The sequence below is a fragment of the Barbus barbus genome (genome assembly GCF_936440315.1).
Source record: "Barbus barbus genome assembly, chromosome: 10".
NCBI lineage: Eukaryota > Metazoa > Chordata > Actinopteri > Cypriniformes > Cyprinidae > Barbus > Barbus barbus.
The window spans coordinates 33175101-33188300 of NC_136738.1; the positions used below are offsets into that span (position 1 = coordinate 33175101).

General features: G+C 39.0%; 2 protein-coding genes across 13 annotated transcripts in view; one reads left to right on the plus strand and one right to left on the minus strand.

The window, feature by feature from the left end:
• LOC306876281 (NACHT, LRR and PYD domains-containing protein 12-like) overlaps positions 1-2319 on the plus strand; it is a 36830-nt gene extending 34511 nt beyond the window's left edge. For 2 of the 3 annotated variants that reach the window (XM_079427316.1, XM_079427315.1), the window contains exon 11: positions 1-2319. This exon is cut by the window's left edge and continues 440 nt beyond it. The gene's annotated coding sequence lies outside the window, so the exon portion shown is untranslated. The other variant, XM_079427317.1, reaches the window with a different exon arrangement.
• Positions 2320-4460: 2141 nt separating this feature from the next.
• LOC306876283 (R3H domain-containing protein 1-like) overlaps positions 4461-13200 on the minus strand; it is a 48810-nt gene continuing 40070 nt past the window's right edge. For 5 of the 10 annotated variants that reach the window (XM_079427323.1, XM_079427328.1, XM_079427326.1 and 2 more), the window contains 6 exons: positions 11394-11497; positions 7838-7965; positions 7153-7297; positions 7000-7073; positions 5935-6006; positions 4461-5223 (listed from right to left, as the gene is read on the minus strand). In XM_079427323.1, coding sequence (XP_079283449.1) covers positions 5221-5223; positions 5935-6006; positions 7000-7073; positions 7153-7297; positions 7838-7965; positions 11394-11497 — 526 coding nt within the window. In that variant the 3' untranslated portion in view covers positions 4461-5220. Of the gene's footprint in view, positions 5224-5921; positions 6007-6999; positions 7074-7152; positions 7298-7837; positions 7966-11393; positions 11498-13200 lie in introns of all 10 variants that reach the window. The other 5 variants (XM_079427330.1, XM_079427324.1, XM_079427329.1 and 2 more) reach the window with 1 other exon arrangement.

Consider the following 13200-nt stretch of genomic DNA (forward strand, 5'->3'; position numbering starts at 1 on the left):
ACCGCAGTAGCACTCTTGCATCGACTTAGTCCTGTCTCTATGTTTGGTCTCGGCTTATATAGGCCAAACCCCGCCCCTTTTTTGGGCCATACCATTCACCGGTAAGAATAACATTTAACATCTATTCGTTATCTGTTATACTTAATACTAAATCACTTCCAATCTATTTATATATAATAAACACTTAGTCCACTAACACATAATACATTTAACACATAATTACCACACTTAAATACACCTTCATACTAGACAATGGTTTCGCCAGCTTCCGGTTGCGCTGCGCGGCGCGACCAATCCCGAGATGTCATAATCGGCTGCCGCTTGTTCGTTCGGATTGGTCAGTGCGGTGTTTCCCGCCGGAAGACTGACTACGCCCACACAGACAAACATCACAGGGACGAAACGACACGACAAGTGCAGTGCAAGTGTATGAAATGACTGGGAAATAGATATGTACAGAGGAGAGGGCTGCAATGGGAGAATGTCCAGGTGCTATCAGGATTGCGTGTGCACCCGCTACTCTGATAGCGGCAACGGCTGGGAGGATGAATGAGGTAAGTAGTGGCGTGTGTGTGTGTGTGTGTGTGTGTGTGTGTGTGTGTGTGTGTGTGTGTGTGCGTGCGCCAGTGCTGCTTCCCCAGCGGTGGCAGCTAATGTGACTTTATCACACACTGTCTTGTTTGTTGTCTTTCACTGTCTTGTTTTATAAGTAATGGACCATGAATCTGAGTTCAGAATTCAGAGCATTCACCAGATATTGTCTATAATGTGGTTCAGGGGTGTCAAACATACAGCTCACAAAGATGTAAATATAATAATAACGCATTATTTTGAAAATTAAAAAAAGTGTATTTGTGTTACAAACGGCTTCAAGACTTGGGCTGAAGATCCAAACGCAGCTTTAATAAGAGTAATCCACAGTTGTAATCAAATTACCAGGCAAAGGGTCAAAATCTCAGAGCAAACAGGGAAATCCAGGAGACCAGGCACAAGATCAAAACCATAACACGAGTAACCAGAGAGAGCTCAGACATGCAGCGTATCACAAACAACACTCACAATGAGAGACTGAAAACACAGGGCTTATATAGGCAGAGATAGCAATGGCAGGTGTGAAAATTCACTACAATAATTTTTTTTTAATTTAAACTGGAACCAATTGCATTTTTTCTTTTTCTTCTTTTGTTCATTTGCATTGATGTTATGGCTTGAGACACTAACATGTGTAATGGATCAAGCAGCACCAGAATCTGGGGCAGGATCTAATTGATGATAGCTGTGTTGTTAATAATAATAATAAAAATAAAGACTTACTCCGCGCATGCGCAGTGCATGAGTGGCGGCACGCTAGAGACATCTGCTGGTCAAAGCCGTGCAGGAACACCGCAAACACTGCTTGTTCTGTAATCTAAAACTGTATAATCTATCATTAAATAACCATTTCAGATAAATTATCTGCATGTAGTCTTTTATTACTCTGCCAGACAATGAAGTTCATGGCTTCAGATATAGAGGAATATATTTCTCTATATTTTTTCGATATTTTTCCCGCCCAAAATATCGAAAATGGTGAAAAGCTGTTTAACTCCACAATTAAGAACTATAGATCAGTCTTTGTAACATGTTTCCGCAGTGCATTTCTAATAATAATATGTTTAGAGACGATTCTCAGCATTGAATTTACACGACTTTAAACCGACTAGAGCCGAGTGCTGAGGTAAGACACTTTTACTTCACCAAATTATAAACATTATGGACATAACATATACATAGGTCACCTACAAGTGAAAAAAAAAATCATAATTAGCTCGAAACTTTGATGCTTTTGAATTGAATTATCATTGAACTGAACTGAGCTCAATAATAACACTGTTTACAGCTTTACTGTACTCTTACTGTCCTGTTTATTACTGTAAACTGCTATACAAGTTTCAAAACTGCGCTATTCAGATTTACACATAAAGCCTTAAAGTGATGAATTATAAGAGAAAACACAATAACGGAGCCTGAATTATATTTCTATCCTCTAAACACTGGCCAGGCCGGTCTTCATCGAGCTCTGGTGCTCTGTAGTTCGTCTCGAGGTGCTAACATCGTTTTTGCAAACATTTAGAAATGACGTGGACATGAGCCTTGTTTTTACTGTTTGTAGGATCTAAACAACTTTAATGTTTTGCAGCGAAGCTGAGCTGATTTATGGTGGTGTTAAACCTCATGAGTCTGAAGAAGCTCATTCTCTCTTCACCAGACCCAGGCTTGGCCAAAGATACATCAAAATGCCTTCCTTTATGAGTATCAGAATAAACTACAAAATACAGCAGCCACGCCATGCAGCAATACTTTTACCAGAGAATAGGACATTTCTTGGCAAACCTTCCATCAATTTGCTCTTCTTCAGCATTACACTGACTCAGTTATTGAGAACTATGTTTGATAGCAACAGCTTTTCTCTCACATATGCAACCAGTATTCACATATCCCTGTGATCTCCCAGATGAAGGTTAGTTTTAAAGTAACCAACAGTTTAATGTTCATCAGTTGAAAGACTCGTAATTGTATCCGGATTTAGTTTCTTGGTAAGGAAGGGCCTACTCTGCATCAGCATCACTGATCCTTCATAAGAAGACAACTGCTGGCACCTAATCATAAATATAATAATATATCATGTGTCAGGCAGTCATTCATGCAATGATATAAACAGCTACTTCAATTAGGATACAGTGTTCAGCAATCAAATATTTATTAATCATTGGACACCATTGGCTTTGGATGAAAGCATCTGCTAATCTGAAGCACGTGACTGAACTCACTGATAATATTCAGCTGTAAACATGACGCTAGCTCAGTGTGTTTGAACATGATAACATGAGCTCAGTGACAGCGGCTCACATCTGGTCACCAGTCAAACATCTAATACTAGGAAATACTACTCACTCAAATGTTGCTTGGATGGTTTGTTTAGCATACATGCGTCATGTTCTGTTAAAATATAGAGGTATTCATGACACAACCAACCTCTGGACATTACATCCTCACTAATTCATATTCAGACTCGTCTTTATTCTTGAGCTCATTTAATTACAGATGTATAAAGTTAAATAAGAGAAGACAGCAAATATGATTTGTGCATTCTCATTTGCTTAAAAATAAATAAATAAATACACAATAATGTTTCCATGACCTTCCTAAAGAGGAAATATTGATAAATGAATTAGATGGATTAGAATAGAGAAAGCTGGCAGATGCAGTCCCTCCGCTGATGTAGTAGAAAGTTTCTTAACTAATTCTAATTCATTGCCAAGGTAATAAAGTACAGTACATTTACATTTAGTCAAGCGACTTACAAATGAGGACAATAGAAGCAATCAAACCCAACAATAGAGCAACAACACGCAAGTGCTATGACAGGTCTCCGCTTAACGCAGTTACACATAGCAAGGGTTTCATTTTTATTAAATTATATCATAAATAAAAGGAATGTACCACAATTATCAGTAACTAAAATCATTAAAAAAAAAAGTCCCTACTTGCAATAAATGAACTGAAATAAAATAATACAAACCTTATTTTATGTCCTCTAGTTACCAAGGCAACATTTCCCATTTCAATTAAGTGCAATTACTAAAATTAAACACTAAAACAAAACAAAAGATTAAAAACTCTATGGACATTTTATTTATTTTTTTATAAAAACTAAATGATGAAAATAAAATCCAACATAAAATATTAACAGAAATTATAATAGCATATGAATAATACTAAAACACTGAAGTTTACATTAAAATATTTTACAATTAAAATGAAGGAATAATGCAAATATTAAAACTTTGTGATATAATGTGAATGATTGTGAAAACCATCAGAGTCAATGAAAAGGCTCTTAGTGTGATTTCTGTGTGTATTATATTATATTATTATATTATGTTGTTTTTCTGTGATGAGAGAGATCTCGGGAACTGCTGCACTGAAACTGAATCTTCAGTGTTTTTAGATAGAAATACTGTGTTATTGCAGACTTTACAGTAGTATAAGGGAGAAGGACTGGATGGTGGTTTTCTGATAAAAACATCAATTCCTGCTGAATACACAGAAGCTCGACGCCGAGAGATCCAGCCTTTATGAGCAGAGCTCTCCAGATGTTGATTTAATTACACGTTAATAATCTCGCCACTTCACAGCCTTACCGGACCTCCATATGAAGATGAAGCTGTCCATCATAGATTCCAGCAGCTGCAGCTCCCTGCGGCTCAATAAGGGATCTCTCTTCTGCCAAATTACTGGAGGAGGAACATACAGAAGAACCTGGATGAGCTGCGGGGCGTTTGGACGGATGAGGTGAACGGCAGGTTAATGTAGCAGACAAATGAGCCAATAAAAGCAGAATTGAGATGAACGACGGTGTCCATCGGCTCCTGGCTGAGAAATAAAGCCTGATGAATGACGGAGGCAGGAGCGTTTATACATGTAGAAAAACCACCGCGCGCCGCGCCGGTGCTTGAGAAAGCAGCTCATTTGGTGGAAACACATTTATTGGCTCTCAAACTGAAATAAAAATGGACTTGCAGCAGTAAACACTGAACAGTCTTTCAGACTTCCGTTTCTAAAAGAAAAAACTGATTTATATAGAGAGTTCATATAAATGTGCAAAACCGTTGTTCTTTTTCCTCTTTTTATTTCCCCAGTATGAATATAATATTAAAAGACCCCCAAACAGACAGAACAGGAACATGACATGACGTGTGAAAACAGCAAACACAACCGTTCAACTCGTTAAACACATGACAGTGCGTATGTCTTAAATTAATAACAAAGACATTAACCAGAAATATGCGGTCTGTTCCCACAATTCAGAGGAAACAGAATCAACTGAATTCAACTATCAATTATTTACAAAAAGCAGGTTGTGTTTGTCACGTTTGTTTTTGTTCGTCCGACTGAAGGCACACGACGGCTGGTGGAGGAAAGAGAGAATACAAATGTGAAACCAAATGGAAAGTCCATCTGAAGTGGAAAACAAAGGAACCAATAAACAGAGATATAAAAACAAAGAAGAACACAGTTCCGGCTGTATTTTGATATGTTCCAGTCAGCTGTCCGATGAGAGAGCGCTGGGATTGGAGCTCAAACGCCCGGCGTCTCGTTGTCTTCTCTCTTCTTGGAGAATGAGAGCCGGACAATATGAGGACAAATCCACCCGACTGAGCTCCAGCACACGGCCGGTCACTGCAGGAGACACAGCACACTCAGAACAAACCCAACACACCATATCCACCGATACACGGCCTGGACCGAGGCATGAGGATCTGCTTAAGATGCAGTGTTTTACTGTTTGCTGTGGGTCTCAAGCTTCACTGAACCAGACGTCTGAGCAACAATCACAACACAAGCAAACGATAAACCACAGGCTGATATTAAGCTGATTATATATAATCATATCATCATTTAAAGCTATTGCATGTATTTAAATAATACATGCAATAAAATAATAATTAATTTGCATAATACTTATTAAAATAGTCTGAATTAGAAAATTCATTAAATTTAACTAAAACAAATTTAACTGAAAATAAATCTGTAAAAAATCCTATTACAATATTTTCTCCAGCCAATAATAACTAGAGATATTGAACAAACACAAGACCAGCTTTAAAACACTCTGTTTATCATGTACAGATGAAAACACTAACAATCTTTAAGAAACACTGAACCCTGAGGAGGAGGAAGAGGCAGGATCATCATCATCATCATGGCTCCTCTCTCAGGTGTGTCTCTACAGCAGGACCGGGCAACTCTGGTCCACTTTCCTGCAGAGTTTGGCTCCAGCCTTCACGAGTCCACCAGCTTGTGGCTTTCTGGTGATTGTGAAGAGCTTGATGAGCGAAACTCTGCAGGATCTGGAGTTAGGCCAGATCTAGGGTTACCTGTGTGACCTACACTGAGATCTGTAGACAGCGCTTTCCTCGTCAGCCTCCTGCCTCGAGCCGTGGGCCGGATCCCCCCCGCAGCCTACAGAGCATCAACACACATTACATTCACATGTATTTACACTCTATTGATCTGTGACCTGTGCTGGCAGAATGAGTGTGAATGTGCACGGGATCATTTTGAGCTAAAAAAAAAAGCAAAAATTATGATTAGAGTCAAATTTGAGATTTTCACAAAAATGAGTTCATTAAGCCCTCGTCTAGCGATCCCTGTGCTCCAAATGATAATTAAACATCTAAAAGTATCTTTATTGTATGTTTTCTGCAAGGAGTCCCTTTTCTCAGCTGATTCTCATCTGAAGCGCACACATAAAGACCTTACACACATTCACAGATTTACAGCAGGCTAAACATATTAAAGTATTCACACAAACATAATCTGCTATATCTTAAGTGAACTTCTGTGGAAAAACATTGGCTGTGTAACATTCTATTAGATCTGTGTCTGAATATACTGTCTGTCACATTAATGTTCATCTAACAATAAAAGAAACGAGGGAATCTCTCGCTCTTCTTGACTGAACTGAAACATTTCACTATTTGTTTTTCTTGAATGCTTATGTTTAGATGTAAAAATAAAAAAGTAGGTAATAAACTTGTTTCTTATATTTGTTTATTTTTTGCATCGGTTCTTATTTATAACAACAGAGATAAAATAAAAACATCTATATTGTGATTATTAATCTAGTAATTATTATTAAGAAGTGGGGGTAAAGATATAATGTTGCTGGTGATTATGCTTTGAACCTTCAGGAAACTTCAGTTTTTCTCTAAATGTCCATCGACTCGAAACAGCTGTAGCTCAGTCATTTCTCATCCGTTATTAATAAAAATAACCTTTTTTATTATTTGCTCATTGTGACTCATTTTGCCAGCACAGGTCACATTTATATTTTATATTGATAATTTAATCAAACTGGCAGATTTGCTGAGTTAAAGTGGCCAATAATGGCATTATAATCTTCTGAAGTAGCATGCATGTTAATGTGATCTGGATTGTGATTGGTGGGCTGACCTGACTGGACAGCGTGGGCGGGGCTTGAAGTAACGGAGGGCGGATCTGAGGGCTGTACTGGAAGCGCACCTCACCTGACACAACAACACACCTGATGATCCTCAAAACATCCTCAACACTTTATTAATCACCAGACAGGACCAGAGGACTCACCTTGTCCTGAAACCAAGGATCTGGAGAAGTGAGGCATGATGGGAACAGTGTTGAGGCTGGGACGGATGTTCTTCACGTTAGTGAGGTGTGTTGGTGTGGGAGACTGGGCCGGAGACAAGGACGGGCTTCCCAGCTGAGGACTGCTCTGTGAACAAACAGATAAACATCCAGATGATGTTCATCCTCAGGTCATCTGAGATCAGGATGAGTGTGTTTGTTCATCAGGTTTGTAGAAATGTGTCTCTGCATCAGTGTCTCAGCAATGGATGCTCTGCAGTGAATGGGTGCCGTCAGAATGAGAGTCCAAACAGTCTTCTCCAGATGTTAACTGATGGACTGGAGTGGTGTGGATTATTGTGATGTTTTTATCAGACTCTCATTCTGACGGCACCCATTCACTGCAGAGCATCCATTGCTGAGACACTGATGCAGAGACACATTTCTACAAACCTGATGAAGAAACACACTCATCCTAATCTCGGGTGGCCTGGATGAGCACATGTACATTTTTGGGTGAACTATTCTTTTAAGATGCCATAAGAGCATACTGAGGTGCATTAGTGATTCTGTTGTCAGATCTGCACATTTTGCTGTTATGAGTGTCGCCACAAAAACAAATGGTTTCAGCGTTTCACACTGAAGTAGAAAAATGAAATACTGAATATTGAGCGTAATGCGTTCTTACTCGAGACGGCTCCAGACCGCAGACGCCGCTGGGCCTCTGTGAGCTGTAGTATTTGTTGTGTTTCCACTGCAGCTGTGACTGAGGCTGCTGGGACGCAGGTAACGCCAGGTGCATCATCACCATTCCCCCTGCACACACGCACACACACACGCACACACACACACACACACACACGCACACACACGCACGCACACACGCACGCACGCACGCACACACACACACGCACACACACACACACGCACGCACGCACGCACGCACACACACACGCACGCACGCACGCACGCACACACGCACGCACACACACACACGCACGCACACACACGCACGCACGCACACACGCACGCACGCACACGCACACACACACCCGCGCACACACACACGCACACACACACAGACACACAATTACACAATGCCTTCAAGAGCATTTACAACATCAGAATCATAACAGCACAAACTGAGCCATTACTGTCCTGGGTCCTAAATGTTTGCTCTAAGAGTGTTTGACAAAGTGTTTTAGCGCTAAACCTAGCTCCTAAATCTGTGAAAGGTTAGGAGTAGAGAAGAGGAGTCCTCAGTCACTGAGACCAAGCCACAAACCATCCTAAAGTAGCTGTTTCAGGCAATCTGCCTCAGAACGTAAACATTTTAGAAACATTTGATGATAATGAGCTTTTAAAAAGGTATCACCTTTGGTTTTGGAGGTTATCCCAACTCCAGATTTTCCTTTGATTATATCCTTGTTTTCATTAACCATACTCCATTTTTATTTTTAAATCTTTATTTGAATATGGCATCATAATATCACGCTCAACAATATTTCTATGAATAAATCTCTGACAGAGACTATCAGCCAATCACTGTGTGCATAGTTAATAAGCATGCTGACATCATAACCCCGCCCCCTTTACTCTGAGCTCAAGACTTCTCTCTATTCCTCAGCACAAGAGTGTCTCAGCAGCTTTGTGAACAGGATTTAATAGAAAACTCTTTTACTGCGCTTTAGGAGAACTCTTAGTGCTGAGATCAAATGTTTTGTGAATACAGACCCAGGTCTTTTATTCTGGCACCTTCACTTCGTAAGAACCATAACAATGAACGTTAGGAAAATTATGAATCCACGGTCAAAGCTGCATTATTTTAGTTAACTAAAACAACAACAAACAAAAACAATTGTGACTTGAAATAAAATAAATTTTAAATAAAATTCAATATATATATAAAAAGATTTCTGATAGTTGCCGAGGCAACATTTCTCATTTTAGCTCAGTTTCACTTGACGAACAAAAATAACTGAAAATGAATTAAAATAAATAACTTTTACAGACATAATAATAAATAATTAATAAAAAACAAAATTACAATTTTTTTTAAAGTGAAAACAAAAAATTATATTTGAAAAGATTAAAAAAGACTATAATAGTATATCAAGTATATATACATACTGTATATATAAAATGGGGAAGTTCTGGGGATTGAACAGATGAAATGGTTATATATACAGCGGCACATTAACTCAAAACACTAGACTGAGACAGGAGACCGATCTCAAGAGCTGTTCAAGAGGAAAACAGCCCAGAAGAGACACAACAGCGTTCTTTCTCTCGCTGCTTAATCCTCCAATCAAGACGCTTGAGAAGGGGAACAGGAATCTAATTTGAGTATTTGAGGAGCCCTTCTAGTCTCGTCTTTTAATTAGTTATTAAAGACGAGCGATCAGAGAGAAGCCGCTGATGTTAATGGAGAACACATCAACGGAAAATGAGAATTACAGCAGCCGTGAAGGCCTTCTTTAAGAGATAGCCATAACCGTGAACAAAGCAGCACAGGAATTAATTACCAGCCGTATCTGTTCAATAATGGGATTGTTGGGAGCAGAGAGTGTCATTTCAATTAGCACCTTTACACCTCGCAGGAAACGGCACGAGACCGAAGGTCACTTTACGCTGCTCGTGTTCTCCAGACGTCTTAAAGAAAGCATGAGGATGTGTGTCAGACAGCACCGTCATAAAGAGCTCAGCTCATAAACGAAACGGTCATCAGGACACAGCTCTGATGACTGACTAGTAGAAAACAAAACATTCCAGAAAACAAATAGCGATTGCTAACGGTTGCCTGTTACATTACAGTACCTAAAATGTCACTTAGGCCTACCCCATAAACAGAGTAAGGAGAGATGACTGAGGATGATGGAGAATGATTTACAGATCCTGAGCACCATGACAATCTAATCTTGTAAAATGTGTGGTAAGTACTGCCGCTCCATAGTATAAACAGAGTACGTGCGATCACGAATCTCCAAAGTGGAAGTGGAACTAAAAAGCGATCATGCATTCAAAAGCAGTTCAAAGCCAGGCACAATATCAGCTCCCTCATGCCCGCAATTTTATAAACAGTATAATTACTGCGAGAGAAAGTATTGAATTACATACCAGGGCCTGAATTTCATATTTTAAACTGGGGGGGGGGGGGGTCACATGGGGGGGTATTTAAAGATTCTGTGGGGGGGGGAGGTACATTTTGACACCGGGGCTAAAATAGTCATTTATTTATGTCTACAGATTTTAATGTATGGTGGTTTTCAAAACAGCTTAACAAAATGTGTGATGCTCTCCTCCAAATTAACATTAAGAACTCTATTCAAACTATTTATGAATGCCTTTCAGAATCAGTGTATTTCATATATTCCAGTTTCAGTTCAATTTCTTTGTTTTGTAATGTTTTTGCAAAAAAAAACAAAAAAAAACTTTATACAAAACACACCATGATCTCCTTCAAATTGACATTAAGAACTCTGTTTAAACTAATATACAGTACGTCACTCAACGTTTCATTATTTTGAGTTGCTTTCAGTTTTATGCCTTCTGAATGAAGGAATGTCTCCGCTTTCTAAGATATAGCCTAATTATTTTTTTCTAATGTTTAATCCAAAAATCTGATCAAAAACCTTCCCATTACAAGGTGACATTTGACTGAGAATATTAGAGCGCGTCACACAGCCTTGAATAAGATCAGAGCGACGCAGGCCACGCAGAGCACACCACTGCTCTACAGTCAGAGAGGAGGAATTACATTCTAAAATAAGGACTGTTTGAACCAGTGATTTCTTTATTCACTTCTGTGGATGTATTTCTTAATTTGATCTGACATGAAGCAAATACATTTGTGCGGGAGTTCAGATGCAAAACCCTCGAGATCATCAGACTTCTAAAGAAAGACTTTATAAAAAAAATAGAGTGCTAAAGATCAAGTTCAAATGAACAAAAGAACAATAGGTAACACTTCACAATAAGTTAACATTAGTTAAAGCAGGTTACCATTAACTAACAATGAAATGCGTCATGATTAAGTGAATTTACTTTTTTTTTTTTAACAGTAAGGACTTTGCGTCCTCATTTCTGATCGTGAATAAAATAAACCAGCTGATGCAGTATTTGTTTGATTTACTAGAATGAAATCATCTGCTAATATTGCGATATTTCCCATCGTCCCATTCGCATCCCAGTTTGAGTGCAGTGCAGAGGAGGAGGAGGAGAGGAAGATGCGTATGGGTTTGTACCTGAGCACTGCTGGGAGGGCATCTGTTGCGAGCCGCAGGGTGGCGAGGTGCGGTGGTACGACATCTGCTCCGCTCCTGGAGGAGGCAGGAACCCCACGGAGGAGCTGAGGAGACCAACACATGATCTGAGCGCCGAACACTTCCAGCAGTCACCTACACTCACTAGGGCTGGGTGCCGAATTCTGTACTTTTAAAGGGATAGTTCAGCCAAAAGTGAAAAATCTGTCATTAATTACTCACCCTCATGTCGTTCCAAACCCGTAAGACCTTCGTCATCTTCAGAACACAAAGTAAGATATTTTTGATGAAATCGGAGAGCTCTCAGACCCTCCGTAGACAGCAAGGCGCACAAAAAGTATTCTCATAGCTTCGTAAAGTGAACTATCCCTTTAGAAGTACTGACCGAATTGTGTCGGTACTACCAGGTACCGGTTTGCATTAAATCAAACACAGGGCAAACCGAGCTGTTCTGAAGTGTGCTTACATTTCTACAGCCATGAGGATGGAATCACGGAGCCCAGAATTTACTCTATAGTGCGGAATGCCACGGAATTCGTCAATTCCAATACAATTATTAAAACTTTTTAAAAGGAATATTCACACAATTTTTCTTTCCATGTATTCATTTTGACAGTAAACCTCTTTTTGCCAAAAAAATAAAGGGGTTTAATTTTCACTTGATTAAAAATAAATAAATGTTTAATGCCTTCATTCGACTATCAGAAAAAATATTTTAGAAAAATTAAACAAGACTTTCTGAAAAAAAAGAAAAGAAAGAAAAAGATTGTAGGGCCCTATTGTTGAAATTGCTTTAATAAGGACACGAGGAGCCGCTTCTGAAGGATGTGCTGCGCTGAGATCGCTCTCCTCTCGGGATCTGCTGTGTTATATTAAGACCAGCTGCATTTCTGGCCTTATAAATCATCTTGAGCGTGGCCTACTAAAGTCCAGTCCCGAGAGACAAGCGCTTCCTTGCAGCGCAGGCAAAACTAACCTGTATGGACTGAGCCATATTACACCTCAATGAGACGGTTTCATTTAGCAGAAGATGAAAGCAGTCAGAATTTATTATTCTAAAAAAATATATATGAACATTCGTCAGCAGACACATGGAAAATTATGAATTCAGCTGGGTTTTTTTACAATACAGTTTAACAGCTTCAGATTCATTATTCTGTTTTACGCCGGCGGATCATCACGATATTGTGTGTTTTTATAGTAATTACGACACTCCAAATCTGTTTTGGAAATCGGTGTGCATAAATGTATTTACATAAATGTTTGATTTTTTACTCCCCAGCCCTGAATATCACTGTAACGCTCTCAGCTCCTTTTATGCATTTGACAGATGCTTTATTCCAAAGTGACTTGCATTGCATTTAAAGTGCAAATCTGATCAGTTCATGCAGTCCATAGGAATCTGTAGTAGGGCTGCACAAATGTTTGTTTGTAGTGCTGCACAACTTGGCCAAACGGTTGCGATTATATATCAGTATGGCTACAAAATAATAATAATAATAATAATGGTTATTATTATTATTATTATTAGTAGTAGTAGTAGTAAATGACTAATTACTAAATAAAAACAAAAGATATATATTTCTATTGTAAAATATACTTCACTGTAAAATAAGAAAAGAGTTAAGAGTTTTGAAGGTTGGCTCATGTTTTCTTCCTAAATGCATATTAAAGCGACCCAGACTCAGAGATGGAGTTCATGTGGATTATTTTCAGTGAAAACACTGGCTCACGAGCTGCTCGTGTGTGAATGAACACACTCTGAAACACAAGCACTGATATCTTATTT